The sequence below is a fragment of the Trachypithecus francoisi genome, unplaced genomic scaffold (assembly GCF_009764315.1).
Source record: "Trachypithecus francoisi isolate TF-2019V2 unplaced genomic scaffold, Tfra_2.0 Lachesis_group3, whole genome shotgun sequence".
Taxonomy (NCBI): Eukaryota; Metazoa; Chordata; class Mammalia; order Primates; family Cercopithecidae; genus Trachypithecus; species Trachypithecus francoisi.
Genome location: NW_022681468.1, coordinates 103,096,798 through 103,116,910, shown reverse-complemented (window position 1 = coordinate 103,116,910; position 20,113 = coordinate 103,096,798). Strand labels below are relative to the sequence as shown.

At 40.0% G+C, this 20,113-nt stretch overlaps 1 protein-coding gene and 1 non-coding gene across 2 annotated transcripts in view; one reads left to right on the top strand and one right to left on the bottom strand.

Moving 5' to 3' along the window:
* Positions 1–20,113, top strand: part of LOC117070258 (cytosolic carboxypeptidase 4-like) — a 167,934-nt gene that overhangs the window by 74,037 nt on the left and 73,784 nt on the right. The window contains exons 4-5 of the mRNA XM_033189112.1: positions 687–818; positions 5,210–5,303. Coding sequence (XP_033045003.1) covers positions 687–818; positions 5,210–5,303 — 226 coding nt within the window. The remainder of the gene's footprint in view (positions 1–686; positions 819–5,209; positions 5,304–20,113) is intronic.
* Positions 19,294–19,364, bottom strand: LOC117071878. The gene has a single exon (XR_004432607.1). It is a non-coding gene; the product is annotated as a small nucleolar RNA SNORD74 (small nucleolar RNA).

Below are 20,113 nucleotides of genomic sequence, written 5' to 3'. Positions count from 1 at the left end.
TTTCCCTCATATAGAAAGATGGCCTCTTATATACCTAAAACTTAGTTCTAACCATTGTTAACATTTTGCCATATTTTCTTCACCTATTTATTTTTATCTGAAATATTTTAAGAGAAATTGCAGGTAACATTTTCTTCCTAAACCCTTTCAAGTGCATTTCTTTGAAAAGAGACATTTCCCTACATAATCACAATACCATTATTACAAACCTAATAAAATTAAAAATACATGCGTAATTTATATTCATTCCAGTTTCTCCAAATGTTCCCAACTGTCTTTTATAGACATATTCAAAGCAAGATCCAATACAAGTTGACACATTACATTTGAATGTTATATCAAGAATTATATTAATACTAAATATTCTCAATTCTAGAATTGTCTTAAGGAAAAAACTTTATTCCCATTTGAACTGTGGTTAATGTATGAGGACAACCTAAATATAGGGGCTTGAGAGTTATTCAACCCACAAGCTTCCATGTAAATATGTGTAGCCCAAATTAGCTCTTTTGATTCATTTGGTTCTAGTGGGGACATATTTAGCAGCATTTGTCACTAGGTTTGAAAAATGTCTTTGGCTATGATTATCCTCCTCCTTCACCATCTTCCCCTTCCTCCACTCCACACATTGTACAATCCAGAATCAATGTGAAGTGCAGCTAAGATAGATTGATTTGTGTTCTTAGATAAAAAGATTGGACAGAAGGCCCTGGAATTGGAAGCACTTGATGTGACATTGATTCTGGCCAGGAAGAACCTATCCCATGGCCAGAACCTCCTCCACTGTCTCTGGGCTCTGCGTGTGTTTGCCTCCAGTGGTAAGTGACTCTATTGTGGCTCTCGGGGATGGCTTCCAAACCAGGGCTGGGACACATGGAAACTGTGTGAGGGTCTGGTTGGAAGAGAAGCATGGGTGAGAGATTCACATGATGGTCCCAGCCAGATAAATAAAGGAGGCTGACAATCCAGAGGCTGTGGAGGTGAGAAGTTAATTCTTCATCTTCTCCTTAGCCAGGTAGAGCTCTTGAGTCTGCTCCTAGAGATGGACTTCAATATTGTTTCTCCTTGACAGTCACACATTACAGCATTCTAGGCTTTTCTATGAGTACTACAAGGTAAAAAAGATATGACAGGAGAAGGGCAGACTTTATTTACAAGACTCCTTGTCACATTGAAGTGTTATATCTGGGTAGGACAACTCTCACATCACAGATCTCCCTACCATATTCCTGAAATTGCTCATTGATTACAACATCCCTTACGATTTAAAAAAACCCGTGATCCTTCTCAACAGGGTCCTCCAGGTAATTATTAGGAACATTATAGCTCAGCTGATACTTATTTGCTATCTCCTGATTTGATTTATTTCTAATTATCATAGTAATTTTGTATTTAGACCTATAATTTTATAGCTTAGAAGGAGAAACTTTAAAGAGTAAAGCAGCGCCAGGCACGGTGGCTCACGCCTGTAATCCCAGCGCTTTGGGAGGATGAGATGGGCAGATTGCTTGAGCCCAGGAGTTTGAGATCAGCTTGGTCTCTACTAAAAATACAAAAAATTAGCTGAGTGTGGTGGCATGTGCCTGTAGTCCCAGCTACTTGGAAGGCTGAAGTAGGAGAATCACTTGAACCCAGGAAGTCAAGGCTGCAGTGAGGAGTGATCATGCCCCTGCACTCCAGCCTGGTTGACCTTGTCTTAAAAAGAAAAAAAAAAAGGTGAAGCAATTGCTTGAATTCATATAGATAAAAAGTCACGAGGGCGGAATTTCTAACTCCAGAACTCATGTTAATTCTATTCCATATGGAAATGTTTTACTAATACATTAGATCCTATATCTCCTATCTCATATGTAATGAGCATAGACTTTCATTTCTTCTTTCTGAGTTCCCTTCCTATGAAATGAAAGTTACAATTATTTAAGGTTATATAGTCGATAGGGGAAAGAACGTAGGCTTAGAGCCAAAAAGACCTGAGTTTGACTGTGATTCTATTTCTTATGAGTCATGAAGCATGAGTACTTAACGTGTTGAATCTCAGTTTCATCCTTTACAAAATCATAGTAGTAATAATGATTACTATTGCTCTGCTAGGGCTGCCTTAATGCCTTAACAAAATACCACAGTCTATGTGACTTAAACAAAAGAAATGTATTTTCTCACTTTTTTTTTTTTTTGAAATGAGGTCTCACTCTCTTGCCCAGGCACTGGTGTGACCTTGGCTCACTGCAATCTCTACCTCCCAGGTTCAGGTAATTCTCTTGTCTCAGCCTCCCAGGTAGCTGGGATCACAGGGAGCTGCCATCATGCCTGGCTAGTTTTTATATTTTAGTAGAGACAGGGTTTCACCATGTTGGTCAGGCTGGTGTTGAACTCCTGATCTCAGGTGATCCGCCCACCTCAGCCTCCCAAAGTACTGGGGTCACAGGCATCAGCTACTGTGTGCTTTTTTTCTCACATTTTTGAAGGCTACAAATTGGAGCTTAGGATGTCGGCAGGTTTGGTTTCTACTGGCCCCTCTCTTTGGCTTCCAGATGACCGTCTGCTCCCTGTGTCCTCACAAGGTCTTTCTTCTGTGCTTGGCCGTCCTTGATGTTTCTTTGTGTGTTCAAATTCCCCCTTTTTATAAGGACATAAATCCACATTAGACTAGGGCCCACCTTAATGGCCTCATTTTAACATAATTCCCTCTCTAAAGGCCCTATCTCCAGATATAGTCCTACTCTGAGGTACTGAAGATTAGAGCTTCAACGTGTCAATTTACAAGTGGACACTATTAGCCATAGTGGAGTTCATAGACTTGGTAGATGGGGTAAATAGGAGAATGTTCATGGGCATGTTTGTCACATGGCAACTGCTTGATAATTGCTAGTTTCTCTTCCCTGCCCTATACTTTTCCCTTACTCTTTTGAAGTAGTAGAATGAGTATAGATATGGGGAATTAATAGGTGACTTTTTATTTCTAATTACCCAAGAATGACTAAAATGCCTGATTTTTTTTTCTTTTTTTTCTTTTTCCTTTTTTTTTTTTTTTTTGAGACAGTCTCACTTTGTTGTCCAGGCTGGAATGTAGTGGCACGATCTCGGCTCACTGCAGCCTGTCTCCTGGGTGCAAATGATTCTTGTTAGCCTCCTGAGTAGCTGGGATTACAGGTGTTCACTACTACATTTGGCTAATTTTTGTATTTTTCGTAAAGACAGAGCCAGGCTGGTCTTGAACTCCTGACCTCACGTGATCCACCCACCTCAGCCTCCCAAACTGCTGGGATTACAGGTGTAATCCACTGTGCCCGGCCACAATAACTTGATTTTCGTTGGTAAATTCTCTTAATAAACATGGAGGACTCATAAAAAGAAAGTCTTTCTGGGGAAATAGCGGGATAGACGCTTGAATCTTTGTTCACAGATGGAGCCTCTATTCACCCGTCTCCCATATATTGACCTGAAAACCAGAGAGCATTGGGCAAAGGCTGAGTAGATTTGTATACACCCATCTCTAATAAAGGAAAAGAGGAACTGTGGCTTTGTATAAAGGACAACTCTCATTAACGACTAGACAGAAGGTGTGCCACCCATGTTTGTAGTGTGCCAGCAGACTGAAATGTGAAGCATTTCCTGGTTTCCTAAAGCATAAATAGGCTGAAAAACTTGCCTTCCTTAAATATAATGGTTATGGAGATATAGAAAAATTCCTTCAGGTGGAGTTCTGATAAGTCCTGGGATTTTCCTGTGGGTATGAGGAGGTGGCTATCTGATTCATCTTCTAAGCCTTTGTTGATTATACCAACTCACTGTTCCATAAGGTATTTAAAAAAATTACACTGTCACTCTCTATACATTGACTTTACTGATGAGAGGCGAGCAGAGTTCAAGAAGCCTGTGGATTACTATCTTTTCCATGAATTATTAGCCACTGTTGAATGTTCCAGCAAAGCTTTCTAAACAGCTCCTATCTTCAGAAGGAGTTGGCTGGAACCCTAATGGGTCTGTGAGAGCCAATGAACCCTTCAGAAGTTCTCAGATGGCCGATGAGGATGTTTACAGAGCTGCCAGAGCTCTAACCTCGGACAGGCACCCACAAAGGTGAACTCAGTGAGGATTTCTTATTGTTATCCTCTTCCAATTTCAAGCCTAAAATCTTCCGTATTAGAATCAGTGCTTTTAAAATTAACTCCTCCCTTACTCAATACCAGAGTTTTTTTGAATTACTTGCCAAGAGTTTTCTCTAGTATGTTTTCCCAATTCGGAAGCAAGAGCTGAGTGAGTAGCCACAAGAGTGGAAGATTGATGGCTTCCAGACTAGGATGCCAAATCTCTGAATTTTGATCCAGGCAATTACTTCATGTACTAGCCTCAGGAGGGACATATGCATAGAGGATGTTCCAGGAACATGCACTCTGCAATAGCAAAGACATCAGTTGTAGTCCCTATCTGAAAGACTGTAGTGGGATGAGGAGTCTTCAGATTTCCATTTAGCTTCCTTTCCTGAGGGTTGGAGCAATTCAGTGTCAGCCACCCTTGTTTCCCTCTCTTTGCTTCTCTAAGATTTCTTGTTCCCACTTTTCTCAGATCAAGGCTAGCCTAAAGCACAAGGCATTCATAGGCCTTTTTCTTAAACACACAAGTCCAATGGAGGAAAGACAGACGAGAGTCACACCTTAAAAGATAATCCTCTTTCCTTCTACCACTGAAAATTTTGTCCTCCTGCTTACTGGCTCTATTTTGTGTCCTGTGGACTCCTTATTTTTTGACATGAGCAGAGCTCTACCTAAAGTGATCTAAGTGGAGTAGGGTACTGGGAATATTGGAGAGAAGCTGGGGCATCCTTGGAGACAAGAGTAACATCCAAAAGTTGTATTTATCTAACCAGATATCTCTTTTGAGTTTCTTTCTATCATTCAGATCTATGGCAATGTTTTTACAACCACCCAGTTGGCCAAAAAGGCAAAAACTTCCCAGTCTAGTTACTGCTGGGCAGGAAGAACTGATTCTTCATTGACATTCTAGTTGGGGCATAGTCAAGTCATTACCTTAGTCATGTGGGAGACCCGAGTATGAAATTGTAGAGGAATGTGCAACCAGGGTAGAAAAGAAAGGGAGCTATCTTGTTTATCAGGTTGCCCCTTAAAGATTTAAAGGAGTCAATACAAGTTGTATTGAGCCTTAACTCATTCACTTGTGACCATAACTACTGTGCTTTTGTCTTTCTTAGTTTCCATGGGAGCCATGCTGGGAATTAACGGAGCCATGGAACTGCTTTTCAAGGTTATTACTCCTTATACCCAAAAGCGCACCCAAGCAATCAGGTACAGAGTGCCATGTAATACTTTTGCCCTTTTTGTAACAGATGGAGAGATGGAGATTGCCCCACATATATTTTCATGATGTTTCCAGCTCAGTTTAGTGATCATTTCTCCCTTGGAAATATGGTACCATGTCTTTATCCCTTCCCAGCTTACATCCCTCCACACTCATGAGTCATTTCCTCTAATTCTCATGATAACCCTGAATGGGTATATTATTATTCTCTTTTTCAGACGAGGAAGTTAAAATGTGTTGAGAGCCTTATCCAAGGTCACCGTGCTAGAAAATAGTAGAGTTGAGATTTGAATCCAGATCTTTCAGACTCAAAACCTCATGTTATTTTTGCCTGAAGCCCTCAGGTATATACATTTTACTCATAGCAACTCTACCATAAATAAATATAATCTTCAAAAGACATTTCAGAAATGACAGGGTCTCTAAAGAGACAGCCAGTTAAACTTCTGGCATGAGTTCTGGGCCTTATAATAGTCCATCATGGTCATGTGCTAGTCTTGAGATGTATTTTTATGATTGGAAAATGAAACTCAGCCTGTTCTCCCTGCCTCTGCTTGCTGGAGTGGAGTGAATCATCAAGTTAAAAAGGGAGATGGTTAGACATGAAGGCTTTAGAGATATTCGGGACCATTAAGATCCATCATTTATGGTAGTGACTCAGCGAGGACCTTGAAAGAATATTAGAAGAAATTCAGCCAATTTCCAAGATAGATGGGGTCATTTGGCGAGTAACATTTCCATGCCCAACCATGATATTTTCTGCATCCTAGCATCAATCTTAGGCTCATGTTCCACCCGATTATTTTTCTCTTGGGTCACTGCAGTTATGCCATTATCATCCATTCTCACCTGCAGCTCTCTACACCAAGCATTTCCTAGAGTGAAATACATTATATCTCAGTGAAAAAAAAATCTCATCCAATAAGTTGAGAAATACTGGATTGAATACTGGTTTCTTTACTGTAAGACTTCTCAGAGTCTTTGTAAAGCCAACACATATTGAGAATATCTGTTATTTAGTATACCCTGATCCAAAATTGATTTAGTCGGGGAACTGTCTTTTTTTCTTTTTTTTTTGAGATCACTTTTTTTAGGGGAAGGAAGGGGGGTCAGTGTTCTATGTCTCTCATTTTGGAAGCATCTTCTCTAGGGTGTGAATTTATTGCAAAGTGAAATTCAATTAAATTCTACTAAGAACCCTCATCTAGTAGGTAAAAATCTTCAAACTAAAAAACTCAGGGACCAAAAAAATTTATTTTCTATAATTATACTTCACTCTGTTTTAAATTTACATTTGTGTCAGATAACAAGAAATATAAACCTGTGTCTTATCAGGAATCTAACTCAAATTAGTGATTCTTTGGCTCATCCAGGGATTTCACTCTTCTCCCCCCACTTCCTGGGGTACATCTGAGTTCTAAGAAGCCATGGTAGTGCTGGGGTGTTGATGGAAAAACACAGACTGTCCTCAATCATCTCATGTCCATTTGAACATATGTATGAGTTGGATATGTCTCATTTTTATCATTGTGTGCAGGCCTTTGCTGCTGACATCTGCAGTCTCAACATGTTCTTTGGTTACCAATCTATGAACTTTATCTTTCTGCCCTATTTACAAGGCTTCTTCTAATCTGATGCTGTCATAATTCAGCTGTTCAGAAGGTCAGGAATATCTGGTTTCTTCCTTTAGATTATGTGAAAATCTCTGTGATGTCTGCTGGGCTCATCCATATACGGGTCTCACTCAGTCTTCTCCTCTTTGCCACTTGGGTACCATGTTGTTTGGAAGGCTCCCCTAGGAAGCTTATCCCACATAACCATGGGTATTAAGGCACTAGGTCTCTCCTTTCTGGGGTGCTCAGAGCTTTTATTGTCTTCCTCATTCAGGCCAAGCTGGTGGGGTAGGGGGGAGAAATCAACAAAGCATAGAAACCCCCTCCTCAGAGACTCACGCTAGTTGCCATTTTTAATGCTTTCTTTTCCTCCTGCAAAGGGAGTTGAATTCAGGCACAGATCTGATCGAAGTGCCAGAGGCAAATGGGAAAGTAACACCAGGGATTAATGGAGTGGGAGTAGGGTGCTTCCAATAACAAAAGGAGCCTTCCAGGCATATTTCTACATGTCTGGTTTGTTCTGTAAATTTTGGGCAAGGTGGTTCCCCTTCCTCAGTCAAATGCCATATTAAAACCAAACCTCTGTAGGAAAGAGGCTTTTCCACCAACCGTTACAATATAGCTGTCATTGGCATGGTGTTTATTAGGTGCCCTGCACTGTGCTAAGCTCTTAGCATGCACTACCTCCTTTGAGCCGCTCATCTGCTCTGCAAGGCAGGTGTTATTATTGCCCCCAGTTTTACTGGAAAATAAATTGAAACTGAAAGAAGTAACATGCTGGGTTTTAGGTGAAAGAGCTGGGATTTAAACCTTGCCTGATAGATGAGCCTCAGCTCTTAAGCCACCACTGGCGTATCTTACACAGTCTATTGCCAGCATTTTATTTCTACAACCATCATATGTAAGACAATCATATGTAGTTAAAGTTTGCTTAAATTTCTTTTCCATCTAAATGGCTTATACCCATGGAACAATTTGCTTAATGATAGAGGAGTCTTACTCCTCCATCAAATGGCTATTTCCTCTCAAAGGCTAAATATCTATTGCCTCTGCTTTTGAATCCTTTCCCAAAGCTACCTTGTTTTCTATCTTATCCTTACTCATCAACAGCAAGATAAGAACAAAGGTAATGAAATTGGAAGACCTGCTCTGTAAGCCTCCTTGTACCAGATTCCTTGGTGAGTCATTTAACTTTTCTTAACTAAACTTTGACATTTCTTAAAGCATGAATGTCAAGTCTTACCTCCTAGGTTTATCATGGGCAATAAAAAATATGTGTAAAGACATTGTGCGCTTTGACATGCTATGACATTGTTAATCATTATTAGTACAAATACTGTGGGATATCTGGTTGTCTGCTGCAGATCAGACAGCAGAAGCTGGGGAAGAGTCTGGAGATGAGAACTTCCTGCCAATTTCCATCTTTCACAAACTCGATCCTACGAATAGTAACTAAGACATACCCAGATGAATTCTACTCAAGCCATTTGGATGACAGAACCTGTGGGCTTGAGGGGGTCTTGCAGGGAAGGGATGAAATAGCATGTCAAGGGACATGGATAGCTCTACTACGTATCATCCTCCAAATGCTAGCATGCTATTGGAGAGTTATTCCGGGATGTCTTTGTGGGAGCAGATGCCCAGTGTTGTGTCACGATGACTCCTCCCTCCTATGGAGATTAAACCTGCCCTACTTCTCTAGCATGAACCTAAAATTAGATGTGCAGCTGTCCTCCAATGAAGCCCTGTCTCCAGATAGTATGCAGGGCAAGATTTACAACAGAAGCTCCAACCACATACCTGCTAGAGAGAAGGGACATGAAGAGCAATGTCACTAACCCTCTGTGGCCTTGTGCCAGCCCTCGCCCCAAGGCAGGCAGCTATTTCAGGCCTCCTCCACTTCCCAAATACCCCCCATGTTGCACACACTTGTGTTGACTTGTGCCTACTTCCTTCCTTTGGCTCCTCATGAGTCCCATGCTAGTGGGAGCAGTTATGGTCAGACTTAGACTGCTATGATAGCCCCCTAGTTGATCTCCCTTCACTTCAAAGCCATCAGAAATTTGCCTCAGCTTCCCTTTCCAGACTGGTTTCTCATCCCTGCTCTCATCTCTCTTTCCAGCCAACTATCCCTGAGTGTGGCATTCCCTCTTCTTCCCCATGTCTCTCCCTTCCTCTGGAATGCCATGCTGCCTTGTGCAGTGGTAGAAGTCCTACCCAGTCTCCAGACTTCACTGGATGCCACCTGCTCCATTTCACCAGAGAAAAGGAATCTATTCTCCTCAACCTTTCGACATGCATTCTATTGAACCCTGTACTATGTTGGCCTGGGTATCTTTTCTCCTCTCTAAATTCTATATTTCCTAAAGTAGAAATCAAATTATATGTATCTTGTTATTTTCCATTCCTCCTAGCCCAGTGCCTAGATGATAATAGGCTCTTAATTAAATTCAAATGAGACCGAGCGTGGTGGCTCACGTCTGTAATCCTAGTGCTTTGGGAGGTCAAGGTGGGAGGAACGCTTGAGGCCAGGAGTTTGAGACCAACCTGGGCAACATAGGTAGACCCTGTCTCTATAAGAAATTAGTTGGGTGTGGTGGTGCACACCTGTAGTCCTAGCTACTCAGGAGGCTGAGTTGGGAGAATTGCTTGAGCCCAGGAGTTTGGGGCTACAGTGAGTCATGACTATGCCACTGCATACCAGCCTGGGGGACAAATTGAGATCCTGTCTTATAAATAAATAAATAAATAAATAAATAAATAAAGGCTGGGCATGGTGGCTCATGCCTGTAATCCCCGCACTTTGGGAGGCTGAGGTGGGTGGATCACCTAAGGTCAGGAGTTTGAGAGTGGCCTGACCAATGTGATGAAACCTTATCTTTACTAAAAATACAAAAATTAGCTGGGCATGGTGGTGGGCACCTTTAATCCCAGCTACCTGGGAGGTTGAGGCAGGAGAATCACTTGAACCCAGGAGGTAGAGGTTACAGTGAGCCAAGATTGTGCCACTGCACTCCAGCCTGTGAGACAGAGTGAGATTCTGTCTCAAAGAAAATGAATAAAATTAAAATAAATAAATACATTGAAAAGAAATACTTTAATAGAAAAATTATGGGTGAATTCCCTATGTAGTAATGAATGAAAGCCTGAATGTACTGAGTAGGCGCTATGCTAGGCACTTCATATTTGTTACCTTTTTCCCCCTGATCGCAGGCTGGCTGCACATGTGGGGTTCTGCCCCATCCAAACATGTGAAACATCAGTTGGCACACCTCCCAAGAGCTCTACTGCATGAGGGAGTGAGGTGCCTTCTGGGAGAGAACTCACTCTGAGAGACTACGAAGCAGCAGCCATTGGCTTGAAAGGGAGCAGAGTTTCTCTCACTGGAGAGAAGAAAAAAGTTCAGAGTCTTTTCTATTATTTAGAGTTGTCTGGGGGAACCGACAGAGATTGGGGAAGGGAAAGATCTGAACTGGAGGAGCGTGTGGGGACAGCATTCACATTAAAACTTTGCCATCTATTTGAAATAGGCTTCCAGTGTTTGGTCTGTTAGTAAACTCAGCTGGGGCTTAAACATTTCTGGGGGTGCTTTTTATAGAAGTAGGGAGGAGGAAATGACACTGGGCCAGAGTGTGCTACCTCTTGCTCGTTTGTTCCACTGTGGACAAGCTTGTTTATCTGCACTAAAGCTGTCTTTGAGCTGTCCAGACTCACTAAGTAGGGAAATTTATTGAGGCAAAGACAGATGACTTGTCTGCAACTGACTCATCTTGTGACCTTAGGAAGGCTTCTGATTACTCCACGTCTCAACGCTTTCTTCTGGAGGCTGTCCCTTTGTGCCCTCATTCCCAGGACAGGCCTGAGGGTTTTGGTAATGATAAGGACCATTTCCACTGGCCACACACTTGACCTTTTCCAAAGCACAGCCACATCCCCTTTGATCCTGTTGTATTCTTACAGTGTAATATTGAACCTAACCTTTGAAGCTGGGTTATCAGATGTTATCATCAGTGTGTCTCCTAGGATTTTAGACTCTGCTGGCTTGCCTTGCTTCATAAATATCATAGGCAATTGGAAATGGGTTGGATCTTCCTAGCAGAGGCCAGGTCTTGAAGCCCATTGTATTCTCTGACCATTGCTCCACACTTCGAGAAAGAGGACTCGGGGCTGCCCATAGGCTGGGATGGCTCCCTCACCCCTCACCTTCACTTTCTCTGGAGCTACCCCAAGGACACAGGAAGTCAGGAAGCGTGTTGCTCAAGACCATGCTGGTCTCACCCTCACAGAGGATAACATCTTTAATATCCCCACCTTCTTAATGCCCTCCCAGGTTTTCAGCAGGAAGGTCATGCTATGATTCATCTCTTCACCTTCAGGGTCAGTCTCATGCTATGAGATTGTGGAGGTCAGAGTACCTGGGCTTAAACACCTTGGCAACGGGAGGAGATGGATATGTTTGGTTTTCAAGCCAGCTTCATAAGCAAATTCTTCATCTTAGTCTCCTGTTGGCTGTCCTAGTAACTCCTTGTGCTTGGAATAGTGTTAGGTGATATTCTCCCTTCAAAGGACCAATCTTCCAGGGCCTCCCTGGCCTTAGAATTCTGCCTAAGTGCAGGATTACTGGGCATCGCTTTATTGGCAGCCCTTTCTGGTGATTTCATCTTCAATTTATGAGCTAGAAAAAATATCCTGCTGCTCCTCTCCCTGCACCCAAATCACTCACTGCCTTTGCCCAAAGCCGGGTCTTCTGGGCTTTCTCCAACCATCACACCATTCCACTTTATCTGATCCTAGTAGCTGATAGATGAGTGAGACTCAGCTAGAGCTAATGGATTCCATGAGATCATGAGTGATTGGGTGACTCAGTTACTTTTCACTGAGGCAATGGGAATCCAAGTTACAAGAAACAGTGATTTTTTCTAATTCTCAAAATAGTTACTGAATTCCCCCCGGGTTTTCATTCCCTTCCAGCCCCAACTGAGGGCTTTGTGACTCTACATTCAACATTAGAGTCTGTGGTCTCCAGGGCATGGTCTCACAGTGGGGCTTCACTCTATGACTCAGCACTTTCTGCTTGTTCTTTGTCTCCAGAGCACTCTAATTCAAATACCTTGGAACAGGAGCAAAAAAATTCCACCCCAGCCTCACAAGTGCTGATATTGGGGGCGTGCACCATGAGCCCAACTTACTAACAGAGTGATTATTGCATCTGCAACCTGACTCCAAGCCTGTAGCTGATGGGGAATGAATAGTTTCCTACATGAATTAAGCCCTGGCAACTAGATTTATAGGGTTAAAGCCCTGTCATCTTCTTAAGAAGCCACTGAGCTCTTCCAGATTAGGGCAAGCCATAGACATTCAAGTTGTAGGATCTAAAGTTTGAAGGTCTTAAGGGACCTTCTTATCATCTCCTTCATCTTAAAATGAGGTCACTGAAACCCAGAGACGCCGAACCAAGCCTTCTACCGTAACTTCAAGGCACCATTTATTACTCCAAGACACTTTTCCGCATATTACAAAACAAACCTGCCTTGAATTAGGACTTTTATTTGACAACGTTCTATGTGCCTCCAGATTCCTTCAGGAGGAGGAGCTCAGGAACTCATCATGCATGTAGGTTGTCCTGGTTGAGGTGTGTTGGACTGGTGAGCAGATCTTTGCCATTGCTGGTTCTGTATTTATTCCTGAGGGTGACATGCTGGACAGTGAGAAGGGTGCTTGATATGTTGATATTGGATGGATCAAATAACTTACACAGACGGGCCTCCAGAAACAAAACAAAACAAACCTCCCTTGGTCTTTCATATCCTGGGGAGGCGTTACATGTACCACTTTCCCCTGATGAGGGTTCTCTACAGAAATTGCATTTCCATCTTTATCTGCTGAAGCTTTATCTGCTGAAGCTTGTACTGCTCACACCTCTCCATAGATTTCCCTCAATTTTCTCTCTAGAGACTAGAAGCAGGCTCTTAGAAACTTTCACTTGTCATAGAAGTTAATCTTCTAGCTCAGCCTGACTCAGAGAGGAACTTATGCAAATAAATTTGTATTTTCCTGTAAATCACACCTTCCTCACAACATTGTAACCACCTACAAATATGGAGGAAAGGGAGTTTGAGGAACTGAGGGGAGGTACAGAAAGACAGAAAGACTCTTATCAGGAGGGACTCTTGTTGTTTCACCTTTTACTTTGAGGGAACTACTATTTCTTTTTTTCTTTTAGTTTCTTTCTTTCTTTTGTTTTTGAGGTGAAGTCTCATTCTGTCGCCCAGGCGGGAGTGCAGTGGCATGATCCTGGCTTGCTGCAACCTCCGCCTCTCGGGTTCAAGCAATTGTCCTGCCTCAGCCTCCCAAGTAGCTGGGATTACAGATGTGCGCCACCATGCCTGGCTAATTTTTATATTTTTAGTAGAGATAGGGTTTCACCATATTGGCCAGGCTGGTCTTGAACTCCTGACCTCAGGCAGTCCGCCTGTCTCAGCCTCCCAAAGTGCTGGGATTACAGGCATGAGCCACCGTGCCTGGCCCAGGAACTGATAATTCTAATAGAATTCTAAATTCTTCAGGGACAGATTCCACACTCAGGCACCACAAATTATAAAGCAGATGGGGGAAGAAAACACACTCTGGTTTTCCTGTGAGGTTGTGAGTGGGTGCAGTGTCTGGAGATGTGCTTGTTTAGCAGAGACAAGCCAACTCAGTTGACTGAGAAGGAACGGGTCAAAAGGAGTCCATCACACAGATGTATAGCCATGGAAAGCTAGCTGCTTTTAAAAGTTTAGGCAGAGGTTGCACTATGAGGACAGATTGAAAGCTTTCTAAGTTCAATTATAGTGCTATTTTAATATTAGATCTCTATGTGATCATTAGTCATCTTCAACAAAGCTAATGAGAAAAATGACTAGAGAACAATAAATGGTTATTTAAAAGGAGTGAATTAGTATAAATCAGGTCTGAGTTTCTTTCATATGGTGCATCATAGGTATTCAATAAATGCCAGTTGAATGAATGAACACTTGTTGTTTTGGTTTGCCTGAGTTGCACTCTTTTAACTATCCATTGCTTCATTCAGTAGTATTGTGGGGCTTTTATTATTATCAGAGATTTGTGGGCTTGAGTTGAAAAGACACAGTCCTTGCCCTCAAGGAACTTATAGATACATGCACACATTAGCATGTAAACAAATAAGATAAATGTGATCATGGGGGTATATTTAAGAGGGAGAGTTTCAGTCTGCTCTGGAATTAGCAAGGAGGAACTCACTGAGAGGGCAGATTTCGATTTGAAATAGGGAAGGAATTTCTGGATGTTAATTTTACAAGAGCACCACCTTCTAGGCAGAGGCAGAAGCAAGAGCAAAGACAAAAAAGCATGAAAACAATGAGTGATATGTATCAAGACAAAAAAAAATCCCTGTAAAAAATCCCTTTGAAATGTGAACTAAGATTTATGTGCAAAAATATCAATCACAGTATTATTTATAATTGGAAATAATATAACCCAAAAAAGCTCAATAATAGGGAATGCTTGGTAAAAGTGATATATTGCCACAACATATTATGAAGCAACACACAAAAATAGGTTAGGAATGATGTTTGTTGTGGGAAACAGCTTATGATCAAATATTGACTAGAAAAAGTAAGTCTCAAAGTTCAGAATGATATAATCTACATTCCCAGCAGCATATGAATGTCCATTTAATTGAATCCTCACCAGCAATAAATATTACCATTTTTCTAAATTTTTATTACTTTGATTTGTGAGATTGCTGTCTTGATCTAAATTGCATTTCTCTGATTATTGGATAGTTGGATATTTTTATGAGTTTCTCTGTTTTTTATTTCCTCTTTGTGAATTACATATTCCTATTCTATTATCTACTAAGATATTAGAGTGTTTCCACCTTAAAAAAAAGAACTAGAGATAAAATATATAAACCAATGTTGATGGACATTAGGCAATGAAGGGCAGTGATTCCTGAGAGATAAGTTCTTAAATTCCCCCAGCTCATTGTCTTAGAGAGCTTCTAGGTTGCAGTGCAGGGACAGTGAACCCACTTGCAGCCCAGCAGACTCCCTGAGTTAAAGAAGCAGTTGGGAGACAGAGCTGAAGGTCTGGAGAAACCAAGGTGCATAGCATTTGTAGGACAGAGTACTAGAAAGAGAGCTGCACAGAAGGAGAAATCTGGAGATCTTCAGGGATTACCCTCAGGTATTTAGCTGGATATGCAAACATGCTTATAGGGAAATTAGACAAAGCCAAGGAAAGACCACCTGAAGGAAATGGAGGGAACGATATCTGACACACACACAGGACTGGATATAGTACTTGGTTCTGAAAGACAGACTGGAAAACCTCATGACTCATGGGACATTGGATAAAGTATACAGGATTTTGCCTCAGTAGTGAGGAACAAAGTCATCCCTCGATATTCACAGAGGATATGTTGCAAGACCTCTTGTAGGTACCAAAATCTGTGGAGGCCCAAGTCCTTCAAATAAAATATTGCAATAGTTACATATAATCTATGCACATCCTCCTGTATGCTTTTAAATCTTTAAATTACTTATAATACCTACAAATGTAAATGCTATGTAAATAAGTTGTTAGACTCTATTGTTTAGGGAATAATGATAAGGAAAAATCTGTTCATATTCAGCACAGATGCAATTTTTAAAAATGTATTTGATCCACAGTTGGTTGAATCCGTGTGTGTGGAATCCATGAATACAAAGAGCCTACTATTGTTACCTCTAGACTGAGCATTAGCTCTAGACCAGGGCTCTAGTCCTGTCAAACAAATATTAAAAGCAAGACTTGGAATCATAAAACTAGTTCCAAGTAAATTAGCTGCATTCCAAGTCAAAGCCTCAGAATATTTATTGGAACACAAAAATATTCACTAAATGAGGTAGAAGTCACAATGTGGAGAATCCAAGAAGAAATTATCAAGCATGCCAAGGAACAGGAAAGTACTATCCATGATGAGGAGATAATTTATTCAATCAAAACCAGAACTGAGATAGATGTTATAATTATTAGGCAAGAACATTAAAGAGCTATTCTAACTATATTTCACATGTTCAAAAATTAAGTAATGACATAGAAGATACAAGAAAAACCCAAACTGAACCTGTAGAGATGAAATCTATAGTGTGTAAGAGATAAACACACTGGATTGAATTAAGGAAAACTAGATGTGGCAGAAGAGAGATAAGCTTAAAAATACAGAAACAGAACATTTCCAAAATGAAACACACAGAAGAGATTTAAGAAGAAGAGAGCACTAGTGAACTATGGGACAACTTCAAGCAGCCCAATACATATAATTTGAGCCACTGGGGAGAGGAGAGATAGGTAGGGACAGAAAAAAAAATTTGAGGAAATAAAGGCTTAAATCTCTGAAATACGAAAGAATGATAGGGACACAGGAAACCATGTACATAAGAAACATGAAAGAAATGACTCCAAGGAAAATCATAAACTTCTCAAAACCAGCCAGGTGTGGTGGCTCACGCCTGTAATCCCTGCACTTTGGGAGGATGAGGTGGGCAGATTGCCTGAGCTCAGGAGTTCGAGACAACCCTGGGCAGCATCTCTATTAAAAATACAAAACTTAGCTGGGCGTGGTGGCTCATGCCTGTAATCCCAGCTACTCAGGAGGCTGAGGCAGGAGAATTGCTTGAACCAGGTGGATGAATGTTGCAGTGAGCCGAGATGACACCATTGCATTCCAGCCTGGGCACGTGAGCGAGACTCTGTCTCCACAAAAATAAAAACAAACAAACAAACAACTTCTCAAAACCAATGACAAAAACAAAACAAAACAAAACAAAACAAAACAAAAAACAAAAAACAGTCTTCAAAGCACCCAGGAAAGGAAAAAAGATGCATTATATACACAGAAACAAAAATAAGAATCTAACAGATTTCTTATTGGAAATAATGCAAGTGAAAAAACAATGGTGCAGCATCTTTAAAGTGTGGAATTCTGTACTCAATGAAAATAGCTTTTAAAATTGATGATGAAATAAAGACTTTTCAGACATGCAAAAACTAAAAGACATTATCAACAGCAGGTTGTCATGCCAAGAAATATTAAAAGAAAACTTCAGGTAGAAGGAAAATAATACAGGTGGAAAGATGTATCTATTCAAAAGACCAAGGAGCACGAGAAATGGTAACATGAGTAAGTATGTTTGACTTTAGATTATTATTTTAGTCTCTTTAAAAATAGCTAAGTATTTAAATAAAGGTAATCACAATGTAGTCTGGAGTTTATATTTTTTGTAAAGTTAAAATATATGACAGCAAGAGCATGAAGATCAGGAAGAGAGAAATTAAAGTATTCTAATTGTCTTATGTATTAAATGGTACATTAAAATTAAAGATAGACTGTGATAATTTGAAAATGTATACTAAAGCAACCACTAAAACAGTTAAGTAAAGAGTTGTGACTAATAAATTGACAAGATGGTAAATTGTTATAAAAACATTCAATTCATCCACAAGAAGGCAGGAAAAGAGGAGAAGGTGGTTAAGGAACAGGGGTCACACATAGACAAAAAATTAACAAGAATGTAGACTTAAACCTAACCATACCAATAGGATGTCAATGTTGCATACTCTATGTAAAGGCAAATATATAATCATATTGATAGACCAGTGACTCAATTGTGCTGTATGTAAGAACCACAATTCACAATTGCAAAAATATAGAACCAGCCCAAATGCCTACCATTCAACAAGTGGATAAAGAAATTGGGGTATAAATGTACCATGGGATACTACTCAGCCATAAAAAGGAATGAAATAGTGTCATTTAAAACAACCTGGATGAAATCGGACACTATTATTCTAAGTGAAGTAACTCAAGAATAGAAAACCAAACATGTTCTCACTCATAAGTGGGAGCTAAGCTATAAGGATGCAAAGGCATAAGAATGATAAAATGGACTTTGGAGACTTGGGGAAAGGATGGGAGGAGTGTGAGGGATAAAAGACTACACATTGGGTACAGTGTACAGTGCTTAGGTGAGGGGGTGCACCAAAATCTCAGAAATCACCATTAAAGAACTTACTCGTGTAATCACACATGTTCCCCAAAAACCTATTGAAATAAAAAAATTAAAATTGTGCTGCATACAAGAAACACACTTAAAATTTCTTATTGATATATAATAATTATACATGTTGATGGAGCACATGTGATATTTTGATATATGCATACAATGTGTAATGAAATCGGAGTGTTTAAGATATCCATCACCTTGGACAGAACTTACTCATGTAATCACGCATGTTCCCCAAAAACCTATTGAAATAAAAAAATTAAAATTGTGCTGCATATAAGAAACACACTTAAAATATCTTAATGATATATAATAATTATACATGTTGATGGAGCACATGTGATACTTTGATATATGCATACAATGTGTAATGAAATCAGCGTGTTTAGGATATCCATCACCTTGGACAGTTATCATTTCTTTGTGTTGGGAATATTTCAGATCTAGTTATTTTGAAATATATATCATCGTTAACTATCATCACTTCACTATGCTATTGAATACTGGAACCTATTCCTTCTGTTTGTGTTTGTACCCACATTAACTGATTTCTCTTCTCCCATCCCCACTCCCAGCCTCTGGTAACTACCGTTGGACTTTCACCCCCATGAGATCAACTTTTTAACTCAGACACTCAGACTGAGAAAAATGTGAGTGGTAGTTGTCTTTCTGTGCCTCGCTTATTTCACTTAACATAATGACCTTCAGATCCATCCATGTTGCTGCAAATGACAGGATTTCGTTCTTTTTTTTTTTTTTTTTTTTTTTTTTTTTTTAGGATTTCGTTCTTGTTTAATGGTGGACTAGTATTCCATTGTGGATGTAGACCACATTTTAAAAATCCATTTATCTGTGGATAAACACTTAGGTTGATTCCATATCTTGGCTATTGTGAACAATGCTGCAATAAACATGGGAAGCAGGTGTCTTTTTAATATACTGATTTCCTTTCTTTTGGTTAAATAATAGCATGATTGCTGGATTGCATGATAGTTCTATTTTTAGTTTTTTTTTGAAACCTCCATATTGTTTTCTATAATGGCTGTATAAATTTACATTCTGACTCACAGGGTATACAAGTTCCCTTTTCTCCACATCGTTGTCAGCATCTGTTATTTTTTGTCTTTTTGATAATAGCCATTCTAACTAAAGCAAGATGATAACTCATTGTGGTTTTCAATTGTGCTTTCTTAATGATTCGTGATAGCATTTTTTCATATATCTGTTGGCCACTTGTATGTCTTCTTTTGAGAAATGTCTATTTAGATCCTTTGGCTACTTTATTATTATTATTTTTCCCATTTAAGCTGTTGGCATTAGTCAATACTCTCAGATGTCTCTACCAACATAGGCTTCATAAGAAGCCTTTGTCTACTTTTTAATGGAATTATTTGTTTTCTTGCTATTGAGTTGGGTTCCTTGTATGTTCTGGTTATTAGTCCCCTGCCAGAAAGTTTGCAATTTTTTTTTTCATTCAGCAGGTTGTCTCTTTATTGTGCTGATTGCTTGCTTTTCTGTGCAGAAGATTTTTAGTTTAATGTAGTCCCATTTGTCTGTTTTTGTTGCCTGTGCTTTTGAGATCTTAGCCATAAAATCATTACCTAGACCAATGTTCTGAAGAATTTCTCCAGTGTTTTCTTCTGTTAGTTTCATAGTTTTGGGTTTTCTATTTAAGTCTTCAATCCATTTTGTATTGATTTTTGTATGTGGTGAGAGATAGGGGTCTAGTTTCATTATTCTGCATGTGGATATCCACTTTTCCCATTATCATTTATTGAAGAGGGTGTCCTTTCCCCAAAGCATGTTATTGGTGCTTTTTTCAAAAATCAATTGGCTATAAATAGATGAATATCTTTCTGGGTTTTCTGTTCAGCTCTGCTGGTCTGTATGTCTGTTTCTATGATAGTACCACACTGATTTGGTTACTATAGTTTTGTAGTATATTTTGAAGTCAGGTAGTGTAATCCCTCCAGTTTTGTTCATTTTGCTTGGGATTGCTTTGGCTATTTTGGGTCTTTTGTGGTTTCATATGAATTTTGGAAGTTTTTCTCTATTTCTGTGAAGACTGTCATTGGTATTTTGATGGGGGCTGCATTGAGTCTGTAGATTGCT